We start from the raw sequence: 13,990 nt of genomic DNA on the forward strand, positions 1-13,990 counted from the left end.
TCAGGGTAGCAGCCGCTTCGGGATTGGAACAGAAAAGCGAACGGTCAAGCAGTTTAGCATCGATGTAGTACTAGAGTGTCAGATACCTTGGCGTACTGCCATTGTTGTTTGGCAGCGTGGAGATGCGGCCAGGCGAAGCGGCACCGATGATCCTCCTGGGATGCTTCAGGATGGATGCCTTGCGCCTCAGAGCCGCCGCATTCAAAAGCTGCGCATTTTGCAATCATTTTCATGAGTTTTGCTCATTTTCTTTGTGTGTTGTTTCCAGCATTTGTTCTCATGTATACTGCGCGCTCACCCTGCCGAGGTCTCGTAAAATGTCGCAGAAACAATTAATAAAATAAATAAGCACGTGTACTCAGAGGCACTCTCATAAAATTAATAGCAGCTTACAATATACCTGACGATGGTTTATGGTTTATAAATTATGGGGGTTTAACGTCTTAAAGTGACTCAAGCTATGAGGGACGCCGTAGTGGAGGGCTCCGGAAGGAAGATGATGGTGATGAAAGCATTTATTAAAGCCACAATGCCTTAGTAGAAGGGAAGGCTGATCGGGTCCCTAGTCCGGGACGCCGTTCGTAAAAGCCGCTGCCCGTGCTCTGGCGACGAGGGCTCGTTGTTCCTCGAGGTCCGAGCTGGACAGGGCCGCCTCCCAGCCCTCCCGCGTTGGCTGATTTATGATGGCAATGCTGCCATTTTTCTGACAAGCCCATACCATATGGTACAAGTTTGCCTTCTGGCCACAAAATTTGCACTGTGCCGAAAAGGACTCGGGCTCAATGGCGTGGAGCGTAGCTGGATTATTAAGACATAGTTTGTAGCCTGCGAAGGTGACATTCCTCTAATTTACTGAAACCCTTAAAGGGCCTCGGGAGTGCCTGCCTTTCAAGGCGCAAATGTTGCAATATTTCTCAATATGTTTTTAACGGAGAGGGGGAGCCTGAATCAGGAAGGTAGGATGTAGAAGGAATCCGAGGACGAAAAGCTCGGGCCGAAGCGTGTGCGCGCTCGTTTCCTTCAACTCCCTGGCAACCTGGTACCCATATTAATTCCTTCCGTTCAGCTGAAGTCCTACATTGACTAAGAATTTTTCAGGCTAGCGGGGTGATTCTGCCACGCATATAGTTTCTATAAGCCGCCTGGGAATCTGTAACTATGTATTTAGATGCGGAGTGCGTTGCGGCTAGGGCTATCGCTACTTCCTACATAGCCTGTGTATCCAGAGAAAACTACGTAATAGTTGTATTTTGCTTTGTTCACCTATGGGGTCGAAACATAAAGACTAACGAAAACGTTTGAACTGATATTGAGGACCGCGCTGCGAGCCATCGAACGGAAAATGATTGGGGCAGCGGCATGAGACAAGAAGACAGCAGTATGGGTCAGGAAACAAGCATGAGTTAATGCCATCCGAGCTCGATTCAAGAACAGGCATGAGCGGCACACATAATACGAAAAATAGGATATTGTAATGGATTCCATTTAATGAAAAGCCTAGATGGATACGTTAGAGGGTCAGGTGGAAATGATATTCAGAAAAGGGTACAGCTGACCCAGGAGAGGGATAATGGGTGTACTGTAGTTAGAGACGTAAAATTTCAGGAAATTATAAATCCTGAAAAAACTTAGATTCTTTTTGCAATATTGAAAGCATTGGAAAGATACTCAAAGCAAGAATATGCAGATTATTCATACTCAGATACGCCCAAAGTTCGACAGTTAAAATACTTCTTGATGAAGCCCCGCCGTGGTGGCTCAGTGGTTACTGCACTCGGCTGCTGGCCCTAAAGACCCGGGTTCGATCCCGGCCGCGGCGGTCGATTTTCGACGGAGGCGAAATTCTAGAGCCCCGTGTACTGTAGGATGTCAGTGCACGTTAAAGAACCCCAGGTGGTCGAAAATTCCGGAGCCCTTCACTACAGCGTCCCACATAGCCTGAGTCGCTTTGGGACATTAAACCCAAATAAACTGGAAGCTTTTTGATGAATTCTTGTTCGTGCATATGCTCTTGCGCCTGGTGTTCTGGTTTAATCGGAAAGGCTGCCAATTCCAAGCGAGTGCATAATGATGGTGGATGCACATGTCTGCACTAAGGCACAGAAGGCGCACGTGGAGCTATACTGAAAGGTTCAAGAAGTGGCCATCGTAGGGCCTCTCGTTCAGAGTCTGCACGACGGCGTTTCAAGGATCCTGCCTCGTTACAGTCGCTCGGGAAGTCAATCTAACGAAGTCCTGAGATCCCGTAGAATGCTCTCGAAATCTTACAGCGCCAAGGGGAGCCTGAGAGACAAGCCGATCAGTGCACCCTTTTCGAAATGTCTGTTGAAATTGCACCAGAGTTCTAGAAGATGCTTGATGAGTAGCTGATGCGCACGACATACACTTGTGGAACAGCTTTGTTGCTAAGAACCGATACTGGCTCCAAGCCGCTTCAAAATTGAGCTCGAATTCGAGCTGCCGTCAATTGCACTCACTAAGCGGGCGACTATGGGCGGTTGGATATGACAGGGTGATGTTGCAAGCAGTAGAAAAAATCTTTTCACACTTCGTTTGACTTCCATTACTACGCTTGGCACTTAGCGGCTGAGAATTTTTTTTGAGAAATGAAAAATAAAAAGCGCTGAACACCAAAAAAGCACTACAAGCTCTTTATTTTTCTTGAGGAAGCTATTTCTTTAGGTATAGGCATGCGATATCGCACAAAAGGAGCTTTAAAATATTCACAATAGTCGCATTCTCATGTAACACAGAACCGCACAAGGTTGGTCGCTTAGTCCTTCCTTACAAACTACAAACATGCTTCTAATGTAATGGCTCAAACATGAATTACTTTAGAACTTAAACAAACTAAGTGAAGCGCACTTTTTCGTTTAGCTTATATTTTCACACAGCTATCCACCACAGCTTTAATATTCACTGTAATAGCGGCCCAATACCTGATTTACCTGTCCTCTAGAGACGATGTCCGTTTCTTTTGCTGTTGTTGTTGTTGTTGTTTTTCACCCCTCGGGGAAAAAAACAGAAAATGCAGTTTCCAAAATGCTCGCGTTTTTTTTTTTTTTTTCAGAGCCCTGCCATTTTTAACTTTCGTGTTAGCGGGACGATGATGCTGATTTTCACTAGCTGGACACGCTTGGTCTTGCCCCTCAGCGCAGTCATGCGACGGCAAGCGACCGATTTCTATGCTATAGTAAGGGGTACAACTGTTTCACTGTGATCCATATAAGAAAGCCAACGGCCATCGAAACCAAGTACAGGGAATTTTTTTTTAATTTGAATTTGGGCTGTTCACTAATGGAAAAGTTAGTAGTGTACTCATTTTATGGCTGAAAATTAATTGATAAGAAAGTATAACGGCTGCATATGTTTGTTTCTCTTCTACCCTAGCGGCTGCTTTTTACTGGAGCACCGACCCTGGAATCAGCTCCATTGGCGGGCTTGTCCGGAACACCGCAGCCTTCCTCTGGGTCAGGATCTCGGAGGCCAGCTCGATGACGCTTCCACAGTGCCACGGCCAGTTCCTCGTAAAGTAGCAGCGTGTCAACCTTCAAACATGAGGTTGTGGTAACAGCTACAGGTTGCGACAAGAAGTTCATAGATCAGCAACTTCAGGCACAACACAGCTCAGGTCTTACAGCCACAGCAGTCAGGGGGTCCCTGCCATTCCAGGACCCGTGACAAGAAAAGCACGATACAAGAGTCGGAGCGTGTTTCATCCAAACTTTTTCGCATTAGATGCAGAACAGGTGAAAGTCCGACCTTCCACTTGCGGCTGACTTAAACGTACACAAAGCACAAAATCGAGTTTCATAAACCTGTTTATCCATGTTCCTGATCGATTGGGAGAGATTGCGATAGTGAGGGCCGGGGTTAAGACTGCAGATAAGCTTCATACGTAGCATGCCAACGAAAGGATTCGCGTATGTGAAGCGCGAAAACATGAAGCGATACTAAAGAAAACAGGTTTCGCAATACGGCTTATGGCCCCAGAGAGCTACTTTGTTGGAAGGGTACAGGATGACACAATGCTTAACCGCGTCACTGCGACCACGTTGTCACTGCGACCACCCACACACACTGAATCTTCGAAATATGGTAAGGTTTTGGGAGTTAGAGCTCGCAGCAGTGAATAAACGGCCAGATTATAAAAGCTGTTCAAGTCATAGAACTGGCCGTGATTGGGCGGTGACGCTTCAAGGACATCACGAAGGCGACAATGTCTATCACACATTAGTGTCATTGTTTCGAGCACTATTTCTCATTAGCCTGTCGTCGTCATCATCAACATCAGCCTGATTACGCCCACTGCAGGGCAAAGGCCTTTCCCATGTCTCTCCAATTAACCCTGTCCTTCACCAGCTGTGGCCACCGTATCCCCGCAAACTCACTAGCATACGGTCTGCCATAAAACGTGCTCTGCTAAGCCAGTTCATGCGGCGGCGGCGGGCGCACCTCACAGGAAGGGCGGCCAGCCCACTCGTCGTTGGCGACGGCGCTCTCGAGGCAGCGCTGAGGGTCCTGCAGGCCCTCGTCGTGCACGAAGTTGCAGACCCGCTCGACGAGGCACGTGACCGCGACGGCGACCAGGCTCTGGGGGAGCACCAACGACGCCACGAAGGTGGCGGCCGTCAGCAGCGCCAGCACGGGCCTGGCGCGGCCCCCGAAACGGCCGACTAGCGCGTAGCTGAGCCGCCGGATGGCCACCGTCTCGTCGCCCACCAGCACCAGCCAGAGCAGCAACGCCGCCGTCAGGACGTCGACCTGGCACGCGAAGGGCCGTCAAATGCGTGTAGCTAGCAAAAGTAGAGCCCCTGACAATGCCATGCATTGTGTTGAATAGACGGGCACAAAAACTGCTTGACCCCACCCCTGATTAGGACGCCGGAGTCCTCGGCACAGCTCCTTTCGAGCTTGTGACAGTCCGAAAGGGCGTAGAACTTCCTCATCGCGCCGCGAATTTTCGTAGCAGCTTCAATAGCCTTACAGACGTTTAGACGGCAGCGTTTGTCATGTGCGATGTGGTCTCCGATTCTTCTAAACCCTCCAGGTTAACAGGAGGCTCTCTCCTGCCTTCCTTCTTTTGAAGAGGTACCGTCTATACCGCACTTATGCAGCGAAAAACCTTGCCTGCTTGCCTGCGCTGCGTAGGGACACCTCATTTTACATCTTTCAGAATAAGTAGGAATAAGCTCGGACAAAAAAAAAAGTGATCCCAGTCTTCCCAGTTCCCTGCTAGGCGAGCTCGCTCAGCTGGCCTTGTAGTCACCGTTGCGACGCCCTAAAAACATCCATCGAAGCGCCGAGTGTAAGGTCGTATGATACTTGTGACCCGGGCGGGCCATATGGTAACGGTGAAGCCATATGGAGACACTGTGTCCTATGGGGCCATGGGGGCTCACATGGTACTGAGTGAAAGGGAATAATTACTCGGCTGCGCTTGGGTGGACGTCGATGAGTAATTACTCCCTTATTACAAATCTACTGCACCTTGGGGATTCCCCTAAACATTTGACTAACACTGGTGCTGAGTGAAGTGTCACATAGGTACCCGGACCACATGTCACCCGACAAGGTGCTTTCTTATTTTTTTTTATTGGTTTATTTTTGGTTTACAATGCAGACGTAAACCAAGGACGAGCAGGCAAAAGGCGTTAAACAACACCTGACTAAGGCCTGCCCTCCTATACAAAAAACAAACAACAAATTAAAACAAACATTCAAAGCATTACAGCAACCGACTTCGAACATAAAAAAAAAACGCAGGTTAAAATTAAATTGGCAGTAGTATACAGATTTGATACCAAAAAAAGATACAACGGTGTTTACTTATACAGCACTGTCACGAAAGTAGCATATCATGCACAGGCTCTTTTATAGCTTTGGTCACTTCGTTTTTCCATTGCCATAGAAAGTAGCGGGGCGTAAGCATTTAGAACTCGCGGTATCATAAATGTCAACATTTGGTGGCCATAATTTGTACGGGACTTTGAAACATGGAAACTAGCTGTTCGGAAGTTATATAGTCCAGGCATGTGCAGATATGTGTTCTGAAACATTTCTTTACTGTATTTTATTTGGTTCTTTATGTATATAGCCAGTTTTTTGTCATACATTGTTTGTATTTTAAGTAACTTGTGCTTTCTAAAAACCTCCCCTGTGTCTTGGCTGAGTGTAAGGTTGAATACAGCTCGGATAGCCCTTTTTTGCAGCACCTTCAACCAACAAGCAAAGGCGGGAGTTTTCAGTCTACACGTACGACGACGACACCATTTTGAGCGCAGGAAGTCCTCTATTAGGTCTAGAAACAAACCTTTCAGCATCGCGCGTGCAGGGTGGTATACAACATACCGATAAATAGCTGGAGGCCACCTGCTCGGGGCCCATGATGCCCAGCATGGGCAGCACGATGGCCGGCAGGAAGGCCACGACAGCCTTGGGCATGGCGCGCAGCATCCACCAGGACATCATCAGCAGGACGCAGTAGAAGCACTTGCTCTCCTGGACCGACGAGAACTTTGCATTGGCCACAGGTTGTTAAGAGACTCCGTTGTTGGGTTCGTTAAGTGGTCCATCACAGCTTAGAAGGTGGCTACCTCAAACACGACACACAACGAAAGAAAAACTGAGAGGAAATCCCGCAAAGCATTCGAATTCAGTGGGTCCCACGTGTACTGCTGAGTTCACAAAGCTCTGCAGATTCTGCAACCCGCCTGTATTTATTTTTTATTGCGAAAGCAATACTGCTCGAGGTTTCCGTTCTTGGCCGTCGTCCCGAAGAATCCACCACTGACCTTTAGCGTGACCTATGTGTGACATCATACCAGCTGGAAAAGCGGGGCCCCAACTCGGTTCGTCGCGATCGTCCCAGCGAATCTTCCATGCCGCAGCCGCGCGGCGCTGTCGCGAGGGGCGGTCGCTGTACGTGACGTCATGCCAGCTGTGGAAAAGCGCCCCCCTCCCCCCCCCCCCCCCCGCCCCCCAACTCTGCTCGTCGCGATCGTCCCAGCGAATCCTCCACGCGCCGCTGCCGTGGGGGAGGCGCTCGCTCTACGTGACCAGCCAAACCAGGCGCAGCCAGGGCTATAGCCTTGCGTTCAAAGGGCAAGGCATACAATGAAGAACTGTACTGGAAACATTTTAGACCTAATTCTATCTAATGTGCCTCTTTTTGGCGTGCAAGCGGTGCGCGATCCTCTTGTTTTGGTAGACAATGTCATTGCCCGTTTACCTTGTCGTTCTTCTTGTCGTTTCGTGCAGTGCGTGCGATGGTGCCAGAAAAATTTAGATACGCGTATCGCAATTACCTTAGGCCAATGATCTTCTAGCCTACGACTGGTCAGAATTGCTTGAGATTGAGGACGTAAACACAGGCGTTCAGCTACTTACATCAATTGTACAAGGTATAATGAAAAAATGTATACCTCGCCGTAAACCGAAGAAGTGTAGATTTCCTTGCTGGTTTTCGCACGATTTGAGACATTACTTGAAGGAAAAACAGAAGTATCACAAACTCTACGTGAAATCAGAAAGTGAATATCGGTACCAAAGATATTCATTGTGCAGAAAAATTGTGAAAAAACTGATTGCACGTGATGAAGCCAAGTACCACAAACTTCTTGAGCAGAACTTTAAAAAGGAACCAAGCAGTTTTGGGGATTTTGTGCGCAAGCAAAGAAATGATAAGGTTAGTGCTGCTGTGATAAAGACGCGCGATGGCATCTGTTTTAAACATCAAGATGTGTGCCAAGCTTTTGCTGATCACTTCAACTCTTGTTTTGTGCGCCATGATAACACAACTGCTGTTATCACCCTTGAAGACAGCGCTGACTGTTTAGCTTCTGATATTGTCACTGAGCATGAGGTTCTTTCGGCGATTCAGAAACTTAAGCCAAAACTTTCAACAGGAATTGATGAAATTCCCAGCTTCATAATCAAAGGATGCGCTGACATTTTTGGCCCTGTTTTGGCGCATTTGTTCAACTTATCTTTGCAACTGGTGTTTTTCCTCGTCATTGGAAGTTGTCAGTAGTTGTTCCTGTATTCAAGACTGGCGATGCTTGTGATGTAAACAACTTTCGACCTGTGTCACTAATTTCTTTTTTTTTTTGCGAAAGTTTTTGAAATGATTATGTACGAACGCATGGGCTCATACTTCAAACAGAAGATCTCAATTCTGCAGCACGGTTTTTCGAAAGGTCGCTCCGTGGAAACGAATTTATGCAGCTTTCTTGATTATACTGGGCCACATGTATTTAATCGGGGTCAGGTAGGTGCAGTCTACTTTGACATGACTAAAGCTTTCGATATGGTTTCCCATGAGGTACTTCTGATGAAGGTGGAAAGATACGGACTTTGCCCCATGTACTGCAGGTGGCTCAAAAGCTACCTTGGCAGCCGCCGTAACATGGTACGATTTTCCGGCTGTGTGTCCAACGAATTTCTATCATCTTCGGGAGTGCCTCAAGGCTCCAACTTAGGACCGCTGTTGTTTTTAGTGTTTATTAATGATTTGCCGTTACATGTCAAGAACTCGAGAATTTTGCTCTTCGCAGATGATTTCAAATTACTCCGTAATATTAGAGATATTGAGGAGTGCCGCCAATTGCAAGCTGACATTAACAACGTTGAGAATTGTTGTTTGATGAATCGCTTAAAACTGAATAATAAAATGACTTCCGTCCTGTCTCTAACTAGGAAACGCGACACAGTTACGTTTGATTACACACTTTTGGCGGGTCAAATTTCTCGTGTGCCCCATGTACGAAACCTTGGTGTTGTTGATTCAAAGCTTGATTTTAGACTGCATGTAAATTCAATTGTGTTACGCGCATTGAGGCATATTGGTCTTATCTCTAGACTAACAAAAAAAATTTCGACGGCACGAATGTCTACGTACTCTATACTGTGCCCTTGTGAGACCGCGTCTTGAGTTCGCGTCAATAGCCTGGAATAGCGTATCTGTCGCCTATTGCACGAAAATTGAAAATGTCCAGCGTAAGTTCATACGCATCTATTATGATAGATATATTGGTCACCGTCGTTTCTACGACTATGATTCTCTCTTGGCAGACCTCAGTATGTGTACCCTTGGCGACAGGCGACGCATACGTGACATGCAGTTTCTGCAAAAAGTCGTGCGCGGTTTCATTAACTGTGGGACCCTACTAATGTCGCTGAATTTTCCTGTGCCGCATGCAAAAGCCGCAAAATGTTTCGACACATTTTATCCCGATTTGCACGCCATCTGTCCAATGACTCGTTTACAAATCTTGTATAACAAAACTTTTATTGACATGGACATATTTGCCTAATTGTTGTTTTCATGCCTGCTTTTAAATGTTTTGAAGTGGTCATTCTGATGTATCTGACCTAGTGTGCCCCGGCCGCGGCGGCTGAATTTCGATGAAGGCGAAATTCTAGATGCCCGTGTGCTGTGCGATGTCAGTGCACGTTAAAGAACCCCAGGTGGTCGAAATTTCCGGAGCCCTTCACTACGGCGTCTCTCATAGCCTAAGTTGCTTCGGGACGTTAAACCGCAATAAACCAACCAAACCAAACCAAACCTGACCTAGTGTGCGCTCGTTTAGGCCACTTGGCTGTTGAGGCACACTCAAATACACATATCTATCTATCTATCGCTGAACGGGTGGTGGCGTTCTTCCCTTCATGAACGGTGCGGTTCGGGTGTCCACCGAGATGACAGAGAATTACTGCGTAATTTCCTTTCCTCAAAAAGCGTCGCGTTCAAAGGGCAAGGCATCGCGCCGAACGGGTGGTGGCGTTCCGTGGACTGCCTGGCAGCGCTAAACACGCTGTCGCGTTCCACTCCTAAATGCGAAGCTTAAGCGTCATTAACCAACTTTGATAACATAACCCTTACTAAGAGCACCATCAAGACACACCACCAGCCAACCTAGGCGCAGCCAGGGGAAATTGCTTTCGCAATTACCGGGCTTAACGAAGCTAAGCCTCAGCCAATTTTATTGATCGTCTGTAGCTTTTAAAAGCTGCGTGTTCGGTGAGGGTGGTCTGTTTATTGTTGCAAGTCCGTAGTTTCTCAATACAGGTCACCTTCAATTCGACCTGAGTGTCCCTTTAAGAAAGTGACATGACGTTGGGTAGACTTTTTTACCACCTTTTGCCTAGCCACAAATGCAGCCATCACCAAGACAGTTCGTCTCCGGACAACGTCTCGACCTTGCTGTCTGCACTGCGTCTTTTCAGTTTTGAGAGGCTTTTTTTACTGGTGCGTGAGGCATTGAAAGGTGGGCCTGAGCTAACCGTCTGCGGCAACATCATGGCACTGTCATAGCTGTCCGTGCGAGTTTAGCCAGCTCAGTATTTCTTGAAAGAATGCTTCCACAGAAGAGGTGCAAAACTGAAGACTCACTGCACAAGCTTTGAATCCACTATTGCAAGTCCTTTTTTCTTTCTGAGCACCCTCGATTTAAATGCGGTGCAGATGCCTCGAACTTTCAGTTTCAAGGCAAAAGCGACTATAGTGAAAAGATTCACGCTACCAAATTGGTAAGCCATGGATCTAGTCCGAGAAAGAGAGGTATATGCTGTGAAGAGCCGTTGCCTTAATATGTTGCAAAAGGATTTGCCGGGCTAGTTGGTTCATTTCTGAATTAAAGAGTTAACTGCGGAAAGGGTTAGGACAGCAGGTAGACACATTCACGACACTTAGAAGCGCAGCTTCTAGGCAGCTTCTGCGCTTCTAACTGTCGTGAATATGTCTCCCTGCTGCCCTAACCCTTTCGCTTAGTTAACTCATTAATTCAGTTGCCTTAATGTCCGCCACCACGATTGGAGTGCGACCGCTGGTTTTGCTCTACGGGCATTACATCTATCGTAAGCAAGCGGCACCTTACCTTTGTGCCGGGGTAGAGCACGGGGCACAGGTAGAACGGCATCAAGTAGCCGAGCAGGCCTGCTGTGTGGCGACTCTGCACTTCCGGCTTCGCCGTGCTCCAACGACGGCTGAGCTCTGCGCAACCGCGGTTTAAAGCGCATTCTTAGTCTTTCTCATGGCAGCCGACGCGCGGCTTCGCCGAATCGACTGGTATCTATCTTTAAGCCATAAAATGATTGCACCTCTGAATTCCGTTGACACCACAAATTTTAAGCAACGTGTAAACATTCCTCTATGCTCTCGTTGGTTTCGGTGACTCTTGGCTTTTTTAATATGCCTACGGCCCTGCTTTCGCTTTCTTAACGCCATCAATTTTGTTACTGCCTCAGAGAAGTGATAAGGGAAGGGAAAGAAGGGGCTCGTTCTAACATACATGACGGAGGCCAAAAGTCAGCGAAACCAAAAAGCACAGGGAATTTTTTGTTAACTGTTACTATTAATACACAATTAATTGGAGATTAATAGTGTAATTATTTAAAGATAATTGATTAAAAAGCAGAAGAAAAAACAATCACACGCCGTTGGTGGGACCCGAACCCACGACCTCCAAATTTCGCGTCCGGTATTCCACTCCGAAAAAAAAAAAGTTGCTATTCCGCTTTTAATTCTTCAAAATTACAGACCGTCCAGGAGGGGCTGCAAAAGCACTGTCACCGTGCGGCATTTCAAATGCCTTACGCCATTTCTGAAAAGTTGTGAACAAAACCTAAAAACTGCGTGACCGTGGCGGTCACTAGAATGGCGTAATGTTAACTCTACTTCATCTCAAGTAGTTTGCTGCACTGTAGGTGCTACGACGACCTGAGCCCATCAGGATGTCCGACAGTATTATAAAAATGTCGATTTTACCATTAACTACTACCGACTAGCACACATGTCGATTTTGGTTCAGTAATCGTTATACCTTAGCTCCGCTCTTAATCCTAAACATAGCCTTTCGATGCCAGTCATGTTGTCTTCGCTCAGAACTGCATCCGTTTGTAAGGCACGCAGTACCTCATGTCATGTTCGACGCGGTAAATCTGGCGCATCGAGAGCATTTCAATCAGTTGTTGCGAGAACGCCGCTTAGCGTATTTTTGCGTCCCGAAGATCTACTGCGAAAAATGCGGTAATGGAGGGGCTTGGGCTAATTGGAGACTGAAAGTCTTTAGGTGGCACCGAAGTCTGATTATCGCGGGAAAATCACAAAGGAAAAATATTTTTGGGTGAGAGAACCTATGGTATGTTAGGATAATGTAGTAGGTATTCAGGCAGGGAAACGAAGCTGACGGTGGCATGTCAAGTGAGAAGCTGAGATGATTTCGTAGAAGCACGAAACGTAAGAAAAACAGCACTGGAGGAAGAGGGTGCGTGTGCTGCCTATTTGCGCTTCGTATTTTTACGAAACCATGCGCCTACTAGCACCCCCCCCCCCCCCCTCCCCTCAGCGTATATTACTAGGCTTACTAAACTGAGAAATCCTCAGTAGGGTCGCCGCGAATTCTGCAGGACAAGGCAGGAAGCCAGTGGGAGAGGTCATTGTCCTTAATACAGTCGCCGCTGCAGAGCACCGATCCCGTGATGCACTTAAAAGCGGAGCCTCGTACTTAGAAGCTGAGCGTGCGCTGCCGCTGCAAGACCACTGTGCCATCTTCTTAGCCCGCGATGTTCAGTGACTCACCGCTGAGGGACGTGTGGCTACCTTCCCTGCTCCAGGCGGCCATGAAACTCGAGCAGTCGGGTGAACGCGGCCGGAAAGTGTAAGTATAGCTCCTTGAGGACGACAGGCTGCAACGGCACCGGACGTGGAACGCTGCGCTGCGCGAGCGAGGCACGTGAGAGATTCTCCTTCCTCGACGTCTTTTTCTCCGCGAAGGGCGCAGAATAAACGCCCACCGGGAATGTTGGTACCAGCTCGGAACACAACAGAACAATTGTTGTTTTTCGCAAATTTTCATTCAGTTAGTAACTTTTGCGAGGCTTCTGTGAGCAATGGTGAGAGGAAAGGAGGAATGAGTCTTTAGTCTGCCATTTAATTCGAGAAGCGCGCATGGGGAAGGCGTGGGGAGGGAGGATTAAAAGCTGAGTCGTTCACTTTACCGGAACGGCTGGGTCGGTCACCAGACTTAATTTTGACCGGGCGCGGTGGGTGACATTGTAGCTAAGGCGCTTAAGCTGGCTTCCACTGGAGAGAGCCGCATTTGAACATACGTTGACTTACTGATTGACCAATGGAGAGAGAAAAAAAAATTGGCAGGGGCTTAGCTTCGGTTAAGCCTGGTAGGTTGCGAAAGCAGGTCTCTCGCTACTGGTATGACGTCACGCCATAACGTCACTAGCGCCTCTAGCGGGAGGAGCGCGGCGCGCCGTGCCAAGCGGCCGCCGTTACCCGACGAGCCGAGTTGGTAGCCACTAGGCATGGTATGACGTCAGGGGTCATTCTAAAGGTCAAACGTACCAAGTGGCCGCTGCTATGCGAAAGGCCGTTCTTGGGGGTAGTATTGCTTTCGCAATAAAGCTTTCTTTCAGGAAAGAGGGAAAGTTGGCCGAAGAAACGTGTCTCTGCCTTGCTAGTCTTCAGACTTCAGTGATGTATCGGAAAAGGAGAATTTGGAGCAAAGGAAGGCGTAAGGCGACAGGATTTTAGGGTAGGTGACGGCATAGCTACCTTAACCCACCACCAGTCCGTGTTGTAATGTAGGTTTTAGTTTCAGTTTCTTGAATTGTCTTGTCTTTTCTCTTGCGGATAGGTTCTTATTAGTTGTGGAGTGACATGTGACCAAAAGATAATATACTCTCATCCACGTAACGAGACGGTTGATCTTCGCCACCACTTAAGCAGTGAGACTCGTGTTTGGCCACCGGGGGGCATCTCAGGCACGCCACGTCATACGCTGTCCTCTAGTCCGGATGTGCCCTAGCTAATATGTCTACCTCCATCACTTCGAAAGAAAGAAAGGGTATCACAATGGAAGAATCGTCATTTTGCGCCGCTGTCGCTACGATGTTAGCGTGGCCATTGCGATGCCGCATTGAGCAGGTACCCACTGCACCACAACTCTGTGATGCAGTTCACAGGCTTCAGTGTGCA

At 47.8% G+C, this 13,990-nt stretch overlaps 1 protein-coding gene across 1 annotated transcript in view; it reads right to left on the reverse strand.

Annotated features, from left to right (window-relative positions):
* Positions 1 to 12,623, reverse strand: part of LOC149364440 (uncharacterized) — a 29,454-nt gene extending 16,831 nt beyond the window's left edge. Inside the window, exons 1-6 of the mRNA XM_089568699.1 lie at positions 12,581 to 12,623; positions 10,878 to 10,993; positions 6,352 to 6,501; positions 4,456 to 4,764; positions 3,417 to 3,548; positions 87 to 208 (exon numbers count right to left, since the gene is read on the reverse strand). Of these exons, the coding sequence (XP_089424825.1) occupies positions 87 to 208; positions 3,417 to 3,548; positions 4,456 to 4,764; positions 6,352 to 6,501; positions 10,878 to 10,993; positions 12,581 to 12,623 (872 nt within the window). The remainder of the gene's footprint in view (positions 1 to 86; positions 209 to 3,416; positions 3,549 to 4,455; positions 4,765 to 6,351; positions 6,502 to 10,877; positions 10,994 to 12,580) is intronic.
* Positions 12,624 to 13,990: the final 1,367 nt, after the last annotated feature.

This window comes from Amblyomma mixtum, chromosome 2 (assembly GCF_055824585.1).
Source record: "Amblyomma mixtum isolate Tamu chromosome 2, ASM5582458v1, whole genome shotgun sequence".
NCBI lineage: Eukaryota > Metazoa > Arthropoda > Arachnida > Ixodida > Ixodidae > Amblyomma > Amblyomma mixtum.